General features: G+C 55.4%; 2 protein-coding genes across 9 annotated transcripts in view; one reads left to right on the forward strand and one right to left on the reverse strand.

The window, feature by feature from the left end:
• NBEAL2 (neurobeachin like 2) overlaps window positions 1-9,427 on the reverse strand; it is a 29,373-nt gene extending 19,946 nt beyond the window's left edge. For 3 of the 8 annotated variants that reach the window (XM_072786460.1, XM_072786458.1, XM_072786457.1), the window contains exons 1-6: window positions 9,162-9,422; window positions 1,057-1,145; window positions 836-964; window positions 633-714; window positions 413-537; window positions 144-226 (exon numbers count right to left, since the gene is read on the reverse strand). In XM_072786460.1, the coding sequence (XP_072642561.1) occupies window positions 144-226; window positions 413-537; window positions 633-714; window positions 836-964; window positions 1,057-1,145; window positions 9,162-9,212 (559 nt within the window). In that variant the 5' untranslated portion in view covers window positions 9,213-9,422. Of the gene's footprint in view, window positions 1-143; window positions 227-412; window positions 538-632; window positions 715-835; window positions 965-1,056; window positions 1,146-1,750; window positions 1,891-9,161 lie in introns of those variants that run through there. The other 5 variants (XM_072786462.1, XM_072786459.1, XR_012012067.1 and 2 more) reach the window with 4 other exon arrangements.
• Window positions 9,428-11,636: 2,209 nt separating this feature from the next.
• CCDC12 (coiled-coil domain containing 12) overlaps window positions 11,637-16,549 on the forward strand; it is a 54,672-nt gene continuing 49,759 nt past the window's right edge. Inside the window, exon 1 of the mRNA XM_072786473.1 lies at window positions 11,637-11,794. Coding sequence (XP_072642574.1) covers window positions 11,699-11,794 — 96 coding nt within the window. The 5' untranslated portion in view covers window positions 11,637-11,698. The remainder of the gene's footprint in view (window positions 11,795-16,549) is intronic.

A 16,549-nucleotide genomic window follows, 5' to 3' on the forward strand; every position in this document is an offset into this window, starting at 1 on the left:
CATGAGGCTCCCAGCCCCACTTGCAGCCACCACTGAGGGCGGGTGTCCTGTTCAGCCAGCTCTGGGATGGGGAACTGCAAGAAGGGGCTCAGGTTTAGGGGTGGGGCCAGGTGGGGCCTAGGGGGGCGGAGGCAGGGCCTGACCTTGGAAGAAGGCTCCAAATTCACTGGGCAAAGCAGCCGGAGGGAACTTGTATTTGCTCTTCTCCCTGGAACTGATGACTTCCCTGGGGGTGGGGGTGGAGGTGGGGGTGGGGGTGGGGATGGGCAGGGGCCCAGGTGAGGCCAGGCACTCCACCCCTCCCTGGCCATCCTCCTTCACCCAGGTACCTGTGCCCTCCTCCCCAAAACTCTGCAGGACAGGCCACCGCCCCCCACCCCAGTCCTCTCCCCAGCCTCCTCTGGGTCCTCACCCACTGTGCTGGCGCCGCCAGGTCTGGTAGGGGTCAAAGAGGCCCTCGCAGAGGAGCAGGGCGTGCAGGGCCACGCTCTCCAGCTGCGGCCCCTGGCCCTCCTGCGATCCTGGGGCTCCTTTCAGCTGTAGGTACCAGGAGAGGGCGGAGGGGGTCAGCTGGGCCCTGGCTACTCCCCCACCCCGACCCCCATGCTCCCTCAGGGTAGGGCCCACCTCACCTCGGTTGACAGCTTCCTCAGCAAAGCCAGCACCCGGGGCACCAACACCTGGCCCCAGCCCGCCTCCACGTTCTCTGGGTTCCTGGGCGGGGAACGGCAGGGAATGGCGAGAGGTGTCACAGGAATACGCCGCCCCACTGTTGGCCCCTAGGTCCCCAGCTGCCCACCCCCCTTGGAGAGGACGGTGACGGGGACCCACCCACCTGCAGAGAATGATGAAGAGCTTAAGCAGCACCAGGGCTTGCTCCAGGTCCCCCTCGTCCAGCTGCTCTGCCAGCACATGCAGTGCATCTGGTGGCAGCAGCGGCACCTCTGCGCCCGCCTCATCTGGTCTGCAGGGAGGATGGTCGCTAGGGCACCGAGGACCCGCCGTGTCCCTGCCCCGTCCCTGCCCTCCCTGCTCTCTGGGTAGATCCAGCCTCACCTGCGTGGCTCCAGAGAGGACAGGGAGATGCTTTTCTCGAAGGCACCCACAAAGGCCTTTAGCCACTGCTGCAAGTAGCCCAGGTCCTTCTGCAGGCAGAGGGGGAACGGCCACGGGGGGCGGGGGGGGGGCAGAGAGGGCGCCGAGGACAGGGGCACACCAGGGGGTTGTCCACAGCAGCAGTGAATGGAGAGTGAAGGAGGGAGGACATGGGGTGGACAAGGATTGGGGGCAGGGCAGTGGGGGTGGAGAGGGTGAGAGACGGAGAGGGGAGGAGGGAGGACAGGAAGTTTGCAGGTCAGCATCAGAGGGCTGCCCTGCATATTGACCACTCTCCCAGGCCCCCTGTCTGCTTTTCCCAGTCTCCCAGTCTCTGCTCCCACCTCCCGAACCCTGGGGGACACAGCCAGGGGAGGGGCTTCAGTGTGCACACTCCTGGGATGTGGCTACGGCCCACATTGCTGCTGGGGCTGAAGGCCTTCCACCCACCAGCCACCCCTGATCTAAATAAAGCCTTGGGCTGCCATCTACCAGCTCAGCAGCCACCACCTCCAGGAGGCCTTCCCTGACTATGGATCCAGTGCTACATGTGTGCGGTGGACCAGGCAGAGCCATGCACGCACACATTCCCCACATGGACACGCAGAATGCCCTACCTCACCCTGGGAACCTAATGCCCGCCCTGGCTGGTTACCTGGACCCCAGGCCCCAAAGCTGGTTCCATGGGTAAGGGGGCAGCGGCCGAGCCCGAGTCTGGGCGCCTGCCACCAGGGAAACTTTGGTGTGAACGGGAAACGTCCCCTCCCGCCCCGGCCAGGGCAGGAAGCGCAGAGTCACGGTGGGGGAGGCGGGCTGCTTCCTCCCGGCAGACCGCAGGGATGTGGGGGGGCCCAGGGGCACCCAGGGCCCTGCAAGAGAAGCTGTGAGGGACCTGGCCCAGCACTGAGGGCGGAGCCTGCAGCGCAGTGGGGCGGGGTCACCCTGCCCGGGGAGGGGCTTGTGAACCAGAGAAATGTTTTACTGGCATGAGGTTGGGGACTTGCAGTCTAGGAACAGGTTCTGATTCCCGCTGCTACAAGGCCCTTCATTCAAGGCACCCACAGCTCCCTGACCTGTGTCCAATGCCTCAGGCCCAGGGAATGATGTGCAAGAGGACGACTCAGTCATACCTTTGCCCTGTCCCCCTCCCCTGTGTCCTGGCCTCTTTGCCTGGCCCTATTGGTCTCTACTCCAGGGACACAGCTGAGTAGGTCCCAGACTAGCCCCAGTCTGCTCTAACCTCTAAACCCCTCCCAGGACACAGTGGGTGGTGGCCTAGAGCTCCTCCTGCCACCCCACCCTTCTTCCCCCCAAACCAGTTGAGCCCAGAAGGCACATTTCTTTCCCAGAGCCAGAGGCTGGTAGGTCAGGTCCAGCAGACTGAAGAAGGCTAAAAAGGCAAGGGACACATCACAGGTGCTGTGTCCCAAGTGCCACAGACCTCAACTCAAGGACTTCCAGAACTACCTTGGATGGATGGCTTATTTCTGGGGCCTGTCAGCTCCGGGCCACAGGGTAGGGACTGAATGGGCCCCAAGGAGGTGGTCAGACCCCAGCAGACCCTGGGCCAGATCCACAAGAAACCTAGACAGAGCAGCTGTCACCCTGTGGTTGGGCACCTTCCTGTGCATTTGTCACAGATCTGAGGCGAAGGCAACTGAAGGAGGGGCTGGGGCCACTGAGGTGTAGACCCAACGTGCCATGGCCACTGTGACTTTCTGTCCGTCAACTCCTCTCTCCACCCTCTGCCACTGGCCACCTCTCTGCTCACCTACCTCTGTCTCTGCCCCTCCTCTCCATCCATCAGCAAGGACACCAAAGTGCCTAACCCTGAAACACCAGAGCAGGCCAGGCCTCCTAGGCCACTTCTGAACATTTCCCATAGCGTATGGGGACGGGGGGTGGGGGGCCTCCAGAGAGGATGCCTCATCCACTACAACCACTTCAGCTGCTCCTTTAAGGATGCTGAAAGTCAGACCTTTGTTTTAGGCCAGGGCCACTCATGGTTGCTGGCCAGCTAGCCCAAGCTGACCATGTGGCCTCTGCCTCAGTGACCCCACAGATCCCCGTCAACCTTCAAAACTGGCCCAACACCATCCCCACCCTCTTCTGCCCCCAAACCACCCCCAGTCAAGCCTAAATGTACATCCCTTTTGCCCACTGCAGTGCTGCTGAGGACCTGAAAGCCCACATTTGGCCATGTCCCCCCACCCTGGCCTGAGGATAGGGCTCAACTGAGCCCAGCATTGCAGGCCCCTAGACCAATCACAGCCGCTCTCCAGCCTCTCCGCCCCTGTCCATCTGAGTCACATCCTCCGGTCCAGGCCCCTGTCCACCCTATGCCCCCTGCTGTCCGTGACTTAGGCTTTTGGTACTTAAGTGGGAAGCTGCCAGCTTCTTTGTGGCCATCACCTGGATTGCCCTCCCCCCCCAGAACCCCGGGTGGGTCCCTCAAGCTCTGCACACTGGCTTTCCACCCCTAGAACCACACCCGCGGCCTGTCCAGCAGGTCCGGGCTGGGCTGCATTAGGGGTGGAGGCAGTCAAGGTAGCCTTCATGGCTCTGGAAGAGCAGGAGGGGTCTCTGAGGCAGATGGGGGGATCATGCCTGTCCCTCATTGGACGCAGGCCCCACCTGCTTGCGGGTATGGGAGACCGTATTGGGGGGGGGACTCACAGGTACAGAGGTGGTGCCCAATGACAAGGGGTCTAGAGCTGGAAGAGGAGGCTGTGGCGCCTGGGCCTCCCACACTCCTCAAAGAAGCTCTGCGTCTTCCAGCTCCTCCCTCATGGTCCAGCTCAGAGCAGGAATGTTGGGCAGGGCCAGCCCAGTCCCTAAGCTGAAGGGGCCAGAGTCCCAACCCCACCCCTCCCACGAAGGCAGGTCAGGAGCAGCCACACTCCTCAGGCCCTGGGGGTCCCGTGTAGGTGGTGCTGAGGCCTGCTGCAGGGGGACAAGCTGGAGGGATGCATGACCACGTCTGCAGGGGCCCCAGTCTGTGCCTGCCTAGCCCTGAGAGCACTCAGGCCCGGGGGTGGGAGATCCCCAGGGCTCCTTAGGCCCAAATAATCCCTGGGTGGACATGGAACTGCCACTTCCCCAGATCTCGGAGGGAACCCAGAAGGCGGAGGGCAGGCGGCTGTGGCACGAATGGGTGGGTGGGGCTGTCTGCCAGGGGACAGGGACACAGGGACTGCCGCGATGCTTGACCTCATGCTGCCCCTCAGCTGGCTTGCCCTGCCGCAATCCTGACACCAGCCCTTGCTTGCCCTGGGAGTCACCTCAGGGCCCAGACCTTGCTTCAAACCCCGATCCCTCCCATCACGTCTTCTCGGAGTTTATAATGGTGCAATACCCAAAAATTCCTTAACCACCACCTGGCATCCAGGGCACCTCCAGTACACACGAGTGGCCACCACTGTCTGATAAGCCAGTCACCCACCCCAGCACAGGCTCTAGGGCAAGTCCACAGCCTCCCCTCCTGTCTCAGCACCCCATGCCCCCTGGAGGGCCCAGCCCAAAGGCATTACTCACTGTCCCCCCACCCACAGGTCTGCAAGTGCTTTGCCCTCCATGTTCCCTCTACCTGAATGCTCTCCAGAGCCAGCACCTTTCTCAAGACAAAGCCTTGTGCTTCGGAGGTTGGGGCTGCCAAATTGAATCAGTGGTTGAGGGTACGGGTTCTGGAGTCCAAGCCCTGGTTCTCAGACTTAGTAGCTTGTTACTTATCGTTAATCTCTTTGCACTTCAGCTGCCCCTTGAAATCCATCCCTCCATACCTGCTTCACAGGTAAAGCCTCCCCAACCACAGCCTTCAGCACGAAAGGAGAGTGGGAGCTGCATCCCCAAATCCAGGAGCTCTGCCCTCCCAACCCCCTGGCATTTCCTAGAGCAACACTAGTGCTCTCCCCACCCACTTCTATGAGTGGCCGATGAGTAGCAGACCTTGGTTCACACGGGTGGCTGTCCCAGGCAGGTGGAAGGGTGTTGGTGGAGCCAACCATTAGATTAGAGCTAGGAGCAGGGTGAGGAGAGAAGATTGTAGCTCCAAAGTGGGTGACCCCACTAGTCAGAATTGCCTGGGGGCACATAGTGAACATCCCATTTCCAGGGACAGGCAAGCAGAAATGGGACAGGGTGGGGTGGGGTCTGATCGGGATAACCTCTCTCAGGCCTGGGGGACTCCCCACTCAGCATCAGGAGGGGGATGGCAATGTCAAGTAAAAGATGGATTCTGGCCACACCAGGGTACCTTGAGGTCAGACTTGGAGGACCTCAGGTCAAAGAATGAAGCAGAAAGATGGGGACTTTGCCAGAGGCAGGGACAACTGAGCCATAGGGGTACAAGTGCCCAGGTAGCTGGGCCAGTCTCTCCCCCTCATCTGGGGACCAGGTCTTGAAAGGGGTGGACCTTCTGGTCTCTAGAATGCCCCCCAGGGCTTAACCTTCCCCTTGTCCTATCACTATGGAAACTGAGAATTTCCTTCCAGGGTCCCCATAGTAACCGACCCTGTTTCCATGGGGACCCCACACTTCCACATCAGCTCTCCAGTTGCCATAACAACTTCAGGGATTACCAGTCTCTCCCCCCACGCCTGGGCTCTGTGCTCTTCTCCCCATCACCCTAGACCTGCCCCCTTCAGCTGCCTTGGTCATAAAGTCAGGGAAGAGGAAACCCTGTTTGCCCCTCTGAGGTGCAAGCACTAAAGAGACTCTTCCAACTTCCTTTCTCCCATTTCAAGAGGTAAACTGAGGCACAGGGAGGAATATGACCTAGCCAAGGGCCCAGAGGGAGCAAAGGGCCTGAACAGGTGTCCATGAGGCAAACAGAGCTCATCAGTCAGGGTGAGGGACCAGGGAGGGGTGGGCAGAGCAAGGTCAACTCCAGCTCTGACCTGACCTCCCTGGAACCCTAAATCCTTGACGGCATAATTGGAGCGGTCAGCCTAGGCTCCCCACCTGGAACCTGAATGTCTGTCCCTCCAGTCCTTTGGGGCCCTGAGTGCCCCAGATGTCAGCCCCCACTCCCCCAATGTTCCCTTTCACTAGGGGACTGTTGAGCAACACTACACTCCAGCCCAAAGAGGGGCTGCTCATTTGCATGTTATTTTGCATAACTTTTACATGCTGCCCAACTGCCAGCCTGTTGTGTGCTGTCCCCAGACCTCTTATCCTTGCCCCCTTCCTAGCCCTCCTTGGAGGAAGCCCCGCCCATTGCCCAGGCCTCCCTCTCCCTCCTGACAACTGGCCTCTCCCACTTCCCACTGCCACTGTCATGCACTTGCTCCTGGGGTTCCTGACCCTTCTGCCCACAAGGCCCAAACTCAGCCTCCTTGGCACAATCAGTCATTGGTGTGGGGCCTGTCTCCTGCATCCAGCCCCTCAGCTAGTACCCAAGGGGCCTCTTGAAATGTGGGGTGTGCCAAGTAGCAAGCACAGTGAGGGTGAAAGTGGGGACCTGCCTGAGCTGAGGTCCAGCTTGGTCAGGGGAACAGGAGGGAGACAAAGGCCCCCTCAAATAGGAGGGACAAGGCTCATTCACACAGCTTGTGCCATCCCAGGGTACAGACCCACCAGAGGCTTCCTATCCACAGGACTAGACCTTTCTTGGACAAAGGAACCCAGCATGAAGACTGGGCTGGAGCTCTGATGGACTCTACCCCAAACTTGTCCCATGACCTTGGCATGACCCTGCCTTGGTTTCCCCATCGGAGTGCTACAGGACTCCGACTAAATGATATCCAGGGTCACTCTGGCCCCCCTTCCTTCCTCACTAGCCACCTGCAGCCACTCCCCCCCCACTTGAGGCCCCCAGTTGAGCAGGGTCCACGGGGGAGGAGGGGGGCAGGTGGGTCTGAACCCCGGGGTCTGTGAGGAGAAAGGAAGGGCAGAAAGGGGGTGCTTCCCTGGGCGGGGCCTAGACCCACAACTGGGAAAACAGGTTTGCCAGCTGATGTCAGCTCTCTCAGCTGAGGGGAGGGGCTCGGTGGTTGAGAGAACCTTGTGGCTGGCCAACTCTGGGGTCTCTTAATACCCTCTACCAGTTCCTCTTCCTACCTTATCTTCCTTCTTCCCTCAAGCAAACACACAATGGGTCCCTAGTAGAGCTCAAAGGATCATAGCCACCACTCCCTGGGAGCCCAGCATGGAGGGGTGGGGACCTGTTCCGGGAGCAGGAGCAGGACCAAGTGGGCAGGAAGGCAGTGCTGGGAGGTTGGCCGAAGCTTCCGGTTCATACTCACATCCTGGATTTGTTTGCCAGGCCCTAGGCCGCCCCCTGACTCCTCAGGTTTCTAGGGCTACAACCAGCCGGCCTGTGCCCCAGATCTGCCCCGGTGAGGTGAGGAGCTGGAGGGGGAGAGGGAACTCAGAAATGAGTGCTAACCACCTCCTGAGGGAATGAGGGAGCTGACCATCTGCAGAGCTCAGCTAGAAGGGGCAGCGGGAGGCAACCATGCTATGCTGGAGGTCCAGTCCTGGGAGACGGTATCTAGATCTAGACAGCCTTCCCCCAGCAGCATGCCATCCAGCCTGAAGATCCATCATTAACCTCCCTCCGACTCACTACCTGGTTCAAGCCCCCTTCACCTGGTCACAGGTGAACAAGTTGAAGACCAAGAATCTGCCCACAGCCATAGGAGCAATCAGAGGCACGAGGGCCAGGGGCAGGTTTCCTTCTGAATCTTTTCCCTTCGCAGGGACCAACCCTTGGAGATGTAGACAGGAGGCCTGGATGAAGGGACCCAATGGGGCCAGGGAAGAAGGACCCATATCAGCTACCCCTCTGCAGAGTCTAGGCCACCCTGAGGTCAGGGCTGGGCCAAATTTACAGATAGAGAAGTAGAGACCCAGAGGTGTAAAGAGCTTGCCTTGGGTCACACCAAAGAGGGACTCTACACATGCTGCCTCCTACCAGTGGCCTGGACCTCTCACCACCAAAGTGGACTCAAGAAGCTGTGGCCCTTATGGCCTGGATTCCAGGTCCCTAGGGCCCCAGATCCAGCCTGCAGTCCCAGGAGACAGTCGGTCAGCCTCTTCACAGAGGGCCAGCTGAATCTGGTCACGAACTTCCCCCTAGTGATGAGATCAGGGGCACACAATAGTCCATTGTGCCCAGGGCACACCTGAGCCAGGAGCAGGATGCCAGGCAGGTGCAGGGAGGGAGGCTGAGGCTAAGTGAAGAGGAGGGGGGCGTTACCCTAGGATCCCTCCTTGCTGTGAAAGCAGAAGGAAAGTGGGAGCCCATGGGCATAAGACAGAGTTTGGGGGACACCAAGTTCTCAGCCTCGACAGGACACCTGGGTCAGTCACTCCCTTCACCTTCTGAGGCCACATGAGGTTGTCTCTGAGACAGGACCGGGTGCTCAGGAGGAAAGGACCTTCCTCCATCTCTTTCAAACATCCCTCCTATCTCACCTCCCTTTCCCCTCCTTCTGCATCCAAGGCGAATCTTTTCTTCTGGCTGGACCCCCAGGCCCCCCAAGGGTGGGGTAGGGGCCTCCTCGGATCAGGGTCAGGGAGGAGTTCATCACTGCCAGCGCCCTGATGGGGAGCAGTCTGAGGCAGGCTCAAAGCGAATCCAAGCAGGGACGCCCCCTGCTTCTCACCCCCCTCCCCCGCCTGCCGGCACCCCCAACCCACTAGACCCTTCCGGCCAAGACCACCCAATAGGGCCGCGCCCTACAGGAGTCAAGCCCAAATGCAAACTAAGCCTTCCTGCCCCTCACCACCCTCCCAGCTTCTCATTTATTTTCCGAGCCTCAGTTTCTACATCTGTAAAAGGGGGAGGTCGTCTCGATCCGGGCCCCTCTCAGCATCGGGCGCGATCGAGGTTGCGCGGTCCCCACCCGAGAGGCTCTGGTGAGATGCACCCCCGCGGGGGTCATCCCCCAGGTGTAAGCGCCGGAGGCACCGGCGGGCCGGGGGCGGCGCACACGTGTGTGCCGAGCCCGAGTCCGCCCCGCGCGCGCGCATCTACGCGGCCCCGGGAACGCGGGGCGCAGGTGCAGCGGGCGCGGGGCGCGCGGAGCCGGGGGCACAGCGGGAGCGGCGCGGGGCGGGCTCACCTGAGCGTAGTAGAGCAGCCACAGCTCGTACAGCCGCTCCGAGGCGGCCATGGCCCGGCCCGGCTCCGGCCCTGCTGCGCGCCACCTGCCGCCGCCGCCTCCTCCGCGCCGCCCGCCGGTTGCCCTCGGCCAGGCCCATGGGCGGAGGGCGTCACTCCGGGGCGGAGCGGCGCGGTACTACTCGGGGAAGTAGTGCTGGCCCCCGCCGCGCGGAGCCACCCGAGGCTGCACGCTCCTCCTCCTCGCGGCCAGCCGCCGCCCGGCTTCCTGCACTGAGCTGCCGCTACCGCCGCCCCGCCTCTCCCGGGACCGTGCAAAGGGCGGGGAGCCCGGAGGGAGGAGGAGCTTGAGGTCAGGGCGGCCCCGGAGGGCGCCCCGCAGTCCGGCTCTCGACAGCCCGCGTCTCTAACAGTGCCTCGGAAGAGCCACCCTGAGCCTCCTGGACGAGGGTCGGGGTCAGGTTTTCCAGAATCGCCCAAGGTCTAGATCCGCCCCGGACACAGCCCGTCTGGCAGGAGTTGCCACCCTTGGGGCAAGGATGGGGTCTCCGTCTCCGGGTTGGGGGCAAGGGGCTGCGGGCCGCGTTCAGATGGCCACAGTCCTTCCACAAATAATGATAGCAACCTCCCGACGACCACTTGTAGAGTTAACCACGTGCCTGGCGCTGTTCTCAGCGCTTTAATGGGGAGACCGATGTGCCACGTTTTTGCTCCTACTGTTTGTGGAGCACGATGGGGAACATCAGAGAGCAGCAGGACATGCCTGAAATAACTCTGAAGGCGCAGTGCCCTCCATCTGTCCCGCAGATCCCTGGGAGATTTAGGCAATCCTCATCTGTCCCCTCCAAGAAGCGTCCTAGATGCTCCAGTAGAGGCATCCTCCCCTCTAGGGCCCAGCACTTGTCCTTACATCTTTTGTTTCCTTTAACCTCAAGAGGTTAAAGGCAAGTGGATGTCTTATGCCTTTGTTTTACAGATGGAAAAAATGAGGCCCAAATGGGCCAAGTGGGAATCACTTGGGTAGGCAGGGACAGCGTGGACAGGGATGGAGGCCTGACTGACTCTATGCTGGGCCACTGCCACCATCACCCTTGCCTCGCCCCACCAGCCTGCCTGGGAGGTGAGGTTCCCTCTGGTGTTGGGCAGGGGTCAGGCCCTTTGTTGGAGTTGGGGAGAAGTTTGTGGAGCCCAGAATGATACTATGGGGTAGAGAAACTGGAGCATGGAGGCCCCCAGACCTTGAGTGGCCAAGAGAAGACAGCCTCTCTCCCTATCCCCATCCTTTTCCGTCATCCTGATTTCTTCTGGGGCAGCCCCTCCACTCTGGCCTTTTTTTCCTGTCCTGTCCATCCTACCTGTGAGCTGACATTTCTTGAGCACCTACTACCTGTATACTAGGTACTGCCTGTGAACCTGGTACAGGTTCTGGCAAGTTACCCCTCCAGATGCAGGGGAACAGGGCACCAAAAGTCCCCCACTAGTGAGTTCAAGAGAGTCATTTTGGAGGGGCTGGACAGAGATCTTGTGGCACAGGGCCCTCTGAAGGGGATTGGGCATCCACCTGCTACCACCCTGGGAAGAGAGGCCCCCCAAACAAGGAAATAGTCTTGTTGAGAGGCAAGTCATGGCATGTGTTGGGGGAAGGGAGGCATGGATTCTGTATGGCTTTGGGGACCTGTCAGAAGGTCTTAACTTCAGCCAAAGTGGTCTCCTGGTTGTTGCGGAGTGGGCTGGTTCACGCAGGAAAGAAGACCCTGGCAGCTCCTGCTGGGGAGCAGTGTACCTCTTGGCCACCTGTTGCAGTCAAGGCCATATCAACTCTCACTAGTTCTCAGGAACTAAGCTCAGGGGGTCCCTGGGGACCCTTGGGCCCAGGTTCGGTGTTTGTTGTTCTCCAGGTTAGGTAGTCTGACTCTGAGTACTTTGCTGCTTTGGGGGACTTGGAAGTGGGAAGGGATCATCCATGAGCCTGGAGGAAATGGCCATCGAGCCAAGCCCTGCACCGCGCAGGCTTTATCTGAGCTGAGAGCAGACATTAGGGTCTACGGGCCCGTGACAAGAGCAGCCAGGAAGTCACTGATGGAGAGGAAGAGGCAGATCTCGTATTAAACTGGGATCGGAGTGGAGGGTCAGTAAAGACTTCTTGAAGGCACTCAGGCCTTGAAGAATCGGGACAAGGGGGCAGCGCCTTCCAGGTGGCTCATAGGGAGTGAGATGTGTTTGGGGCTTGCTTAGGCCGAAGTAGAGCGATCGACGCGCTCTATCCTCCTTCATTCAGGTCTGACTCCACTTGCCGCTTTCTCACCGATTGGCATTGGACGAATCGAGCCTTACGGCCTCTCTCTTTACCTTGCCCTCCCCCCAACAGGCGAGGCGAGTTACGGAGAAAGGTGGGGCGGGCCCTCCCGTAGAAACTCAGTGCTTATTGGCTGTCAGGACTTCCTGTTCTCCCGTTCTCGTCCCCGGATTGGCCGCCAGAGGTACATCCACTCCCTGGGCCTGCGCGCTGCAGGACGAGAGAAGAGGAGGGTGGGCAACATGGCGGCTACTGCGGCTGGTGTGGGCCGGCTAGAGGAAGAGGCGTTGCGGAGAAAGGAACGGCTGAAAGCCCTACGGGAAAAAACTGGACGCAAGGTGAGGAGCGCAGAGTGAGGGCCGTGGTTGAGGTAGTCGGTGTTCGGATCCAGAACAGGGACTACAGGACGGGGGGACCACTAGGAAAAGGCAGCTGCTGAGGACGCGCATGCGCGCGCGTTGGCGCTTGCGCGAGGAGTCGGATCCCGCCCACCAAGTCTGGTGTTGGCTGGCTGGGATTCTTTTGGCGCTGGGTGCCATCGCCGCGCATGCGCGGAGCGGGGAGGGCCGTGGTCCACGCGCTACGCGCTTTCTGGCTACTGTTCGGTGTTTCCCTTGTGCGTCTCCAGGGCAACTTCTAAGTTTGAGATGTTCATTGAATTCGCCTTGGTTTTTTTTTTTTTCTTTACGCGTACGAGCGCCCTGAATCATCCCCTTTTCTCACGATCCCGCCGGCCTTCCAACCTGGTGAAATTAAGTGCATCTGGCAGGTTGGCAGATTCCTCCCCTTTCCGCCGGCGTGTCTTGGGCAGGGCAGTCGGGGACTGTGCCCTGGGCCCCGTCTGCAGTCGTTGAGTACGAAAGTCAGGGTGCACGTCAGGGAAAGAGGAGGGCTCTTAGTTCTTTCCAGGCTGCTTCTCTGGGGATGGACCTCCTGGTCCCCTTAGTGACCGAACTTGGAAGCATCTTCCTCTCTTCCGTTAGACGCCAGATGGTCCGAAGATTCCCTTTCCGCTTTGTTGATCTTCCCGAGCAATCCGCAAGAAGGAGAATCCTGAGGTTCATTACCCGTGTGCAAACCTTGGCCCCGCCACTTGGGGCGGTGGGCCTCGGGACGCAGTGCTTCAGCTTGAGCCCGCCTTCCCGTCCTCGGTGGGGCATAACAACCCCTCTGTATTCCCGCTGGGTTACTTTGACATCTGACGGGATCATCTGTATGAAAGAGCTCTAGAGACCTCAGAGGGTGGACGCTGTCAGTTCTGTTGTTGGATGAGCAAAACCCCTCAATCCTACAAAATACAAAGGATGGGAAATATCCAGACCTTTGATAGATGGGGGAAATGGAACTCAAGTTTTCAACTTTAAAGAGGCTGGTCAGTCTGACCTGTTTCCTTTCTGCATGGCGGCCCTGTGGGAAAGTGAAAGGGGAAGTAGTAGCGAGTGAAAGCTAGCCAGATTGGCTTTGGCTTTTGTTGGCCGCTTGTTGGCCCGTCAGACGGTTATGTTTGAAAACTGCCTCGCCTAGGGAAGCTTCAAGCCTCCACCTTCAAGTGGCTCTCCAGCTTGTGCTGTTGGCTTGGGTTTGGGGCCCAGATTACTGGGACTGGGCTTGAGGTCAGAATACAAAGGACAACATAGCATCCTCAGGGCCCATTGCCATGGAAGGATGCCCAGGTCATCAGGAGAACGGGCCTTTAAAGAAGGATTCTCTCAGTGGGCTGGGAAAAATAGGGCCTGATGGTTATTTTTTGTTGTTGTTTCTTTTTTTTTTTTTTTTAATTGTGGCAGAATATATGTAATACAAAGTTTACCATTTGAAACAAGTTCATAATGTTATATGACTGTACAACTATGTCCAGAGATTTTTCATCATCCCAAATGTAAACTCTGTATCCATTAAACAATAACTCCCCATTCCCCTCTCAGCCCAGACCCTGACAACCCCCAATCTATTGACTATTTAGGTATCTTATATAAGTATAATCATATAGTATTTGACTTTCTTTGGCTGGTTTATTTCACTCACATAACATTTTTTTTTAAAGATTTTATTTACTTAATCATGAGGGGGGCGGTGGCAGAGACATAGGCAGAGGGAGAAGCAGGCTCCATGCAGAGAGCTGGATGCGGGACTCCATCCTGGGTCTCTAGGATCACGCCCTGGGCCAAAGGCAGTGCCAAACCACTGAGCCACCAGGGCTGCCCCAGCATAACATTTTTAAGGTTTATCCATGTTGTAGCATATGTGAAATTTTATTCTTTTTTTTTTTTTCATGAGAGACACAGAGAGAGAGGCAGAAACACAGGCAGAGGGAGAAGCAGGCTCCATGCAGGGAGCCTGATGTGGGACTCGATCCCAGGACCGTGGGATCATGCCCTGAGCCGAAGGCGGATGCTCAACTGCTGAGCCACCCAGGCGTCCCAATTTTATTCCTTTTAAACCTGAATAATACTCCTTTGTACTATACCACAATTTGTTTAGCCATTCATTTTGGGTTGCTTCTAACTTTTGGCTGTTATGAATAATGAGTGTATAAATATCTGTTTGAGCCTCTCTTTTCAGTTCTTTTGGGTATGTACCAAGAAGTGGAGTTTTTGGATTATATAAGCAGTTCTGTGTTTAACGTTTTAGGGAACTGCCATGCTGTTTTCCTTAGCAGCTGCATCATTTCACATTTCCAGCAGTAGTACACACGGATTCCAGTTTTTCCATGTCCTCACCAACACTTGTTATTTTCTGTTTTGTTGATATTAGCCATCCTATTGGGTGTGAAATGGTACCACATTGTAGTTTTGATATACATTTCTGTAATGATTATGTAATTATGTAATGTGAGTGATGTTGAAAATCTTCTCATGTGCCTATGGCTATCTATATATCTTTAGAGAAATGTCCATTCAGATTCTTGGCCCATTTTTTAAAAAGATTTGAAAGGAAGTGGGAGGGAGAAGGGGAGAGGGAGAGTCTTCAAGCAGGCTCCCCACTGAGCCTCCCCCCATGGGGCTCCATCTCATGACTTGAGCTGAAACCAGAGTCAGATGCTTAATGGACCAAGCCACCCGGGCGCCCTTTTGCCCATTTTTAAATTGACTTTTGTTGTTGCTGTTGAGTTGTAGAAGTTCTTAATATATTCTGAATACTAACCCCATATTAGATATGGGATTTGCAAATATTTTCTCCCAATTCCAGGGTTGTCTTTTCACATTCCCAGTAATGCCATTTGATGCACAAAGTTCTTAAATTTGATAAAGTCCAATTTATTTTTTTCTTTTGTTGATCCTGCTTTTGGTGTCATACCTAATGAACCATTATCAAATTTTGGATCCTGAAGCTTTTCTTTTATTTTCTTTTAAGAGTTTTTAGTTTTAGTTCTTATACTTAGGTTTTTGATCTATTCTGAGTTATTTTTATGTAGAGCATAATGTAAACATCTAATAGTCTTTTGCATGCAAATATCCACCTTTCCCAGTACCATTTGTTGAAATGACTGTCCTTTCCTCCTTTCCCTATCGAATGGTCTTGGTATCCCCACTGAAATCATTTGACCATATGTGCAAAAGTTTATTTCGGGACTCTATTCCATTCTATTGGTTTATATGTCTGTCATTATACCACTACCATACTGTTTTGATTACTATAGCTTGTAGTAAGTTTTTTTTTTTTTTTTTTTTTTAAGATTTTATTTATTTATTCATGAGAGACACAGAAAGAGAGGCAGAGACGCGGGCAGAGGGAGGAAAAGTAGGCTCCATGCAAGGAGCCTGATGCAGGACTCGATACTGGAAATCCGGGATCATGCCCTGAGCCAAAGGCAAACACTCAACCACTGAGCCACCCATGCATCCCACTTGTAGTAAGTTTTGAAGTCAGGAAGTATGAATCTCTTTCAAGATTGTTTTGGCTTTTTGGGATCCTTGAGATTCCATATGATTTTTATTTATTTTATTTATTTTTAAGATTTTATTTATTTATTCATGAGAGACACACAGAGAGAGGCAGAGACACAGGCAGAGGGAAAAGCAGGCTCCATCAGGGAGCCCGACATGGGACTCGACCCCTGGGCTGAAGGCAGTGCTAAACCGCTGAGCCACCTGGGCTGCCCTCCATATGAATTTTAGAATGGATTTTTCTATTTGTGCAAAAAACACCATTGGGATTTTGATACAAATTACATTGAATCTATAAATCATTTTGGAGAGTGTTGCCATCCTAATATGAAGTCTTTCAATCCATGAGCATGTGATGTCTTTCTGTTTTTTTAAGTTGTTAATTTTTATTTAAGTCTTTAATTTTTTTCATCAGTATTCTTTAGTTTTCATCATACAAGTCTCTAGCTCATTGGTGAAATCTATTCCTAAGTGTTTTATTCTTTCTGATGTTGTTGTAAATGAGATTGTTTTCTTAATTTATTTGTTCAGATTGTACATTGCTAGTGTATATAGAAATGCTGCTGATTTTTTTGATTTACAAAAGTGGCATCGTGCAACTTTGCTGAATTTGTGTATTATTCTAACAGTTTTTTTGTGGTCTCTAGACTTTTCTGCATAAAAAATCATCGTCTGTGAACAGAGACAATTTTACTTCCATCCCAATTTGGATGTCTTGTATTTCTTTTTCTTGCCTGATTGCTTTGGCTGGAACTTGGGTATCATGTTGGCTAGAACTTGTGAAAGCAGTCATCTTTGTTTTGTTCCTTATCATGGAAGAGCTTTCAGTCTTTCACCATTGGGTGTGACATTCACTGAGTTTTTCAAATATGGCCATTGTCTTGTTGTTCCTTCTATTCTTAGTTGTGGTGTGTTTTTCACGAAAGAGAGCTGAATTTTGTCACATGCCTTTTCTTCATCAATTGAGATGGTTGTATGATACCGCCCCCCCCGTTTATTCTATTATTCTATTGCATTAATTGGTTTTTGTATGTTGAGCCATTTTTGCATTGTAGGGATCCCTTGGTCCTTGCTGGATTCGGTTTGTTAGTATTTTGTTGAGGATTTTTGCATTCGTGTTCATGATGAATATGAGTTTGTAGTTTTCTTTCTTTCTTTTTTATTTTTAAATAAATGATGGAATGTGGTGTGGCTTTTTGTTTGTTT

The sequence above is a fragment of the Canis lupus genome, chromosome 19, assembly GCF_048164855.1.
Source record: "Canis lupus baileyi chromosome 19, mCanLup2.hap1, whole genome shotgun sequence".
Taxonomy (NCBI): domain Eukaryota; kingdom Metazoa; phylum Chordata; class Mammalia; order Carnivora; family Canidae; genus Canis; species Canis lupus.